The following is a 5,623-nucleotide window of genomic DNA, read 5'->3' on the forward strand; positions in this document are numbered from 1 at the left end:
TAAAGGGCACTGTGAATTTTCTTCCCCTAGTGAAAGCGCCCTGTGGCTGAGAAAAAACACTTGGTGCTTATTTCTTCTGCTGCCTCATCTGTTCTCGTGGCCTGTTTTCCTTTTGTTTCCCCAGATCCAGCCGTAAATATCATTTTGAAAGGAAATATCAAATTCTCAAAAAACAAAGGCAAGGAAGGCAAGAAGGTATGAACAATTCTAATGCGTGAATATTTCTACACGTATATTAAAAATAAAAATCAGCACTCTCAGACATATAAAGAAAAACTCACTATATTCTGTTAGAGACATAAACCTAGTCTAGACCTGATCTTTTAGTGAAAAAAAAAATCCTCCTTTTGAAATGGTTTTTGTGCTCTAGCCAGGACCTTGAGTATCGATGTCCCTTTTGCCCCACAGTTACCAGGGGCCACCAGCTTCACCCCATCCTGCACTATCTCCTCAGCCTTCACATCTCAAACTCGGTTCTAGGCCCACTAGGAACACAGGATAAATGTGTACGTCTCTAATCTCTTCCCTTTGCCAGCTAACCATTGAGACATAGCTTCCACTCCAACCAACCACAGTGGGACTGGAGGTTAGGCATGTGAGAGGGCTCCCTCAGGAGAGACCTGGCTAGGTTAGGGTCCCTGTCCACTGCTTGTTTGTGGCATGCTTGGGGAAACCAGTTAGCACGGGTAGCAGCATCCAACAGGCTTTGCCTGCCCCAGGGTGTCAAGGGAAGGCAGGCCTGTGCTCTCTGACTCTGAGCATAGCAGGGAACTGGTACTGAGGAATTCTCACACTGAATTCTCCTGGCTTCTTTTTCTGACCTCTGTCCCATACAATTTTGAGGCATCTCCCTGTTGCCTCTGCTCTTTTGGGTCTCAGCTTCCCCACTCCAAGGGGCTGCTTCTTGACTGCTGTCTTGCTCTCTAAATGGATGTCCTTATGCCTGAGCTCTCTAGCTTTAGCAGTCTCTTCTTCACTTTTATGTGGCTTACCCTTGTTACCTCCTCCTGTGCTAACTCCTCCAAGACCCTCCTCAGGCATAGACCTGTGTCAAGTTGATTTATCCCTTCACAGTCTCTAACCTTCCCTCCCGGCTGCATCCACTCAACAAACCACCCCTCATAGCCATGAGTACTTTGCAGATTGGAGGGATGTGTTTACACCTTGCTACATGGCTGTCCCCTGCTACTGTGTAGGGGATAGACATCAAGAGCAGACAAATCTCCGTGCCCATCCAGCCGCATAGGTGGCCATCGCTGCCCAGGCTCAAAGCTGCAGACTTCTTGTGGAATGCCCACTTCTCACAGCAATGCATACAAAGAGGTTTCTACATTCTTAAGATTAGGCTACTGTTCTTAAACTTATTCCAGGCAGGGCTAGGTGGTTTGTACCTTTAATCTCGGTACTCAAGAGGCTGAAGCAGGAGGATGGTGAGCTCCATACTAGCTTGCGCTGAACAGCAAGACCCTATCTTACAAAATCAGGCAGCCAACCAAACACCAGCCTGCTCCCTCCGGCCCAAGGTTTTTATAATAATAATAATAATAATAATAATAAGAAGAAGAAGAAGAAGAAGAAGAAGAATAGTAGTAGTAGCAGCAGTAATACACTGTAGCTGTCTTCAGACATCCCATAAGAGGGCATCAGATCTCATCACGGATGGTTGTGAGCCACCATGTGGTTGCTGGGATTTGAACTCATGACCTCCGGAAGAGCAGTCAGTGCTCTTAACCACTGAGCCATCTCACCAGTCCCTGTTTATTTGTATTTAATAATCACAAAATATTCCAAATGGGTTTTGCCCCTGACTTTTCCGAGGCCTAGCGTAGATCTATCAGCAGAGACTTAGCCCCTCCCACCACTCACTTGCTCCACCCTCCGGAGCCACTTCGTACTTCCCGTGATTTTCCTCCCTCCTCATCCAGCCGATGCACCTGGTATTTCCTACAGTGTCTCCCGAGCCTCCGTGTCAGCTTCTTGTGCCTGGAGCTCTCTCTTCATTCTTCTCATTCCCGGCTCTCTTCTCCTCCCACTGTTAGAATCCTGTGATTTTGTAAGAAATGCTTCAAAGGCTGCTCATCTGAATCCCTTTGAAATGACGCTTTACCTCATTCATTAGCTGAACCATCACAGGGTCCCGCGCCTGACAGGAGCCTAAAAATGTATTCCACTAAGCCTATCACACACAGTTTTACCAACAAACAGGTTACATGCAATTGGATTCTAGTATTTAAACTACCCGAAGAACTTAAATAAATGAAAGAGAAACCCCAGGTAAACATGGTGATAGCAGACTCCCATTCAAAGAGAGCTCGCATCTGATGAAGTGATTCTGAGCAAGCAGGGCATTTTCTAAAAGGATTAAAAAAAAAGTCTACTAAATGGCTCACTAAAGGAACCCTTTCTATTCACTAAACCCTAGTTCCTCAGAAAACCCTTTTGTCTAGATCTCACAAGGATGGTTACAGTAGAAAAAGCAACCTGCATACTTAATACACCTAAGGTGGGAAGCAGTGGCCTGCAGTCTTTGCTTTACATAAACCCGAGACAAAGCTGCATTGATATTTTCAACCGGTGATAGAATTAAATAGGAAGTGTGTGACGGCACAGAATCCTTTAATGTGAAGAATTTATATAAGCCATTTGGATTCTTCAAAGGGCCCCAGGACATCTGTTCCACTTTAAATCTGGAAGTGAATGTAAATAAGCATTGAGGTTGCCACGTAAAGATGGTGGAAAGTGTGTTTATTTAGACACTTGTATTTGGACCACTATTTGGAACAGTGGTCTGCACCAAACAATCCTGTCAATGTCTAGGAAGGGAGGGTTCGTGTTTGTTCAAAACATTCTTCTTTCAGTTTAGAGGGGCCCGTAGGGAAGTACAGCTATCCTGAGACTTGAACTGTGACAGTTCTTCGACTTACTTACATAGCCTGCTGATTTAGTCATTAAGACCACCCCAAAAAAGCCAGGTCAAGGCTGGGGTGGGGGGTGTGGGGTGGGAGTGGGTGGTGCAGCTCAGTAGCAAGCGCATGCCTAGTGAAGAGCTAGCCTGGTCCTTGTGTAGAAGTCAGCAGTGCTATTCCTCTGACAGGGACTGGAACCGGCTCATCTTTCTGCTGCTGGGGTGAGAGCTAGGCTTGAAGTTATAACTCAGGCTCCCTGTCTCCTCCTTCAAAGGGCTTTACAGTCGATAGAGGTAACAGCCTCCACTGGCAGCCACATAAAGTGGGATTTGAGTAAGGTACCTTGTGATTTATCACCCAAACAAGGATGAAGAGTAAATGGGGGTTACTAGTCAGGGAGACTGGAACAAGAAGGATAAGGCAGGACTGTCTAGGTCAGAAGAGGACACATGGTCATCTGGGTTTAGGGGCAGTTCCAAGGACTGAAGTATTTGTGTGTGCACACCTCACTTTGAGATCAAGGCTGTAGGCAAAACCCAGAGGGCAGCTGGGGAGCTCGTGTGCATGTGTGCATGTGCGTGTATGTGAGAGAGAGAGAGAGAGAGAGAGAGAGAGAGAGAGAGAGAGAGAGAGAGAGAGCTCTGTTGACCCCTCTGAGGTTTTCTTGTTTCCTCCCAGAGATAACCTACTGTTTGTGGCCAGAGCCTCAATACCCCTTGGTCTCCAGCCTGGGGAGATGTGGGGAGGGGGTCCTCTCATTTGCCCCCTTTCCTAACCATTTTACTCTGGGCTTCCCACATGTGCCCCTGCTTAGGGATCTGCTTTTCCAGTCAGCCGTCCCCAGCCCTTCACCCATCAGCTTTCCCTCTAGGCTGTGAAATGTTGAATGCACATCTTTTCTCTGAGTTCAATTCATCCCTATGAGTGGGCAGAGGGACTTCCTGGTCCCTACTGGCCTCTTGGGAAGGAGCCTTGGTCCTACACTGAGGAAGATGGTGTCTTTCTCTGATTTCCTATTCCTACCAGATGCTTTGCCTCTTAGGCGTTACAACTTGGAGAGACACTGTAGGTCACAGTGGGTGGACAACTGTTCAGAATATGATCAGACAAACCTTCTGGCCAGGCTCAGCTAAGCATCACTTCTGAGCACATTGTGTTAAACCTGCTTGAGGAAGAATGTGGGTGCAGAGAGAGGCATAGTTTCTACACCAAAGAAACCCTTTTTGGTTTTGAGACAGTGTCTCTCTATATAGCCCTTGTTGGTCTGGAATTAGCTATGTGGATTAGGCTGGCCTTGAACTCACAGAGATCCACTTGCCTCTGCCTCCTGAGTGCTGAAATACAAGGTGTATACCACCATGCTCAGCTATGAAAAAACTTTTTTTGTTTGTTTGTTTTTCGAGACAGGGTTTCTCTGTATAGCCCTGGCTGTCCTGGAACTCACTCTGTAGACCAGGCTGGCCTCGAACTCAGAAATCCGCCTGCCTCTGCCTCCCAAGTGCAATGAAAAAACTTTAAAATGTGCTCTAAACACGCAAAGGCATTTCAAAAAATATGGGCCCTAGAGACAGACTCCCTGGGCTCATTCCCGTCTCTGCTTCTCGCTTGGATAAGTCCCCAACTTTGCTGTGTCTGAGCTTACCACCCCAAAGTGGGTTAATAATGGCCTCCGCCTTGTAGTGACTTGTGGATCTTGGGTTCAAGCATATAAATCAGACTGGGGATGGAGCTTGGAACAGAGCAGTTATGCCATCTAATAAAAGATACTTAGCTACAAATAAGATCTATTGTTTTTGTTAGCAGGATTGTTCTATAAAAAGCACACTACTTATTTATCTGCAATACATAATAATGTAGTTAGTGAAAAAAAATAAGGAAATGGAAATAAGAGCTTCAGTACTGAGCTCAGAATGATGCACAAGATAACTTACCAGAGTGCCCAGAGGTATATTTATATAAGTAAATATTCCGGCATAATTAAAGACTGTTTTCCGCATGTGGCTGATGCAGGCTGAACTTTTTAAACTTATTGCATGTGTATAATAAGCAAGGCATGGTGGCACATACCTGTAAACCTAGCACCTATGACATTATGGCAGAAGCACTCCAAGTCCCGGGCTAGCCTGAGCTAGCTGAGAACTCCAGCTCAAAAAATAAAACAACATCCAGGAAAGCTTATGTGTCCCCTGATGCTCAGGACTCCTCCTCTGAAACCTTATAGCTACATCCTTTTCCATTTCCTTGAACATTTTAAAAATGAAGTTACTTTGCACTAAGTTTACTGGCACACAGTGGCAAGAGTAGTCCAGAGAATTCTGTATTCTTTTACCAGATGCACTTGTTACCATGTATCATTTTTTGCTATTTCATGAGTTGTGTCTCTGAACCGTCTTGAGAGCAAATGGCACAAGAAGCCCCCAGCCCTCAGACAGGCGCTCTGTTGTCCTGCTCCAGAGATCCCCCTAGAGCCAATTGCACCTCCAATGCACAGACCCCCACCAGGCTTCAACTACTGTCTCAACAGCACCCTTTTGCTTCCTGGTCTACCACATTCCAGAAACCACTGTCACTTCTAGATCTCTGATCTCTTCAGTGTCCTTCATCCTGGCACAGCAATGCCCCAGTCTCTTCCTAGAACTCATACGGTCAGTCATAGAGATCAGCGCTTCCAGTCTGTTGGGTTTGTATGCTCTACTTCAATTACAAACTATCCTTGA

The 5,623-nt window shown here is 46.0% G+C and overlaps 1 protein-coding gene across 2 annotated transcripts in view; it reads left to right on the forward strand.

Annotated features, from left to right (window-relative positions):
- Lemd1 (LEM domain containing 1) overlaps positions 1-5,623 on the forward strand; it is a 62,556-nt gene that overhangs the window by 38,108 nt on the left and 18,825 nt on the right. The window contains exon 4 of one of the 2 annotated variants that reach the window (XM_028764746.1): positions 125-195. The exons of the other annotated variant lie outside the window; for it this stretch is intronic. Coding sequence (XP_028620579.1) covers positions 125-195 — 71 coding nt within the window. The remainder of the gene's footprint in view (positions 1-124; positions 196-5,623) is intronic. 2 annotated transcript variants of the gene reach the window in all.

This window comes from Grammomys surdaster, unplaced genomic scaffold (genome assembly GCF_004785775.1).
Source record: "Grammomys surdaster isolate TR1022 unplaced genomic scaffold, NIH_TR_1.0 145, whole genome shotgun sequence".
NCBI lineage: Eukaryota > Metazoa > Chordata > Mammalia > Rodentia > Muridae > Grammomys > Grammomys surdaster.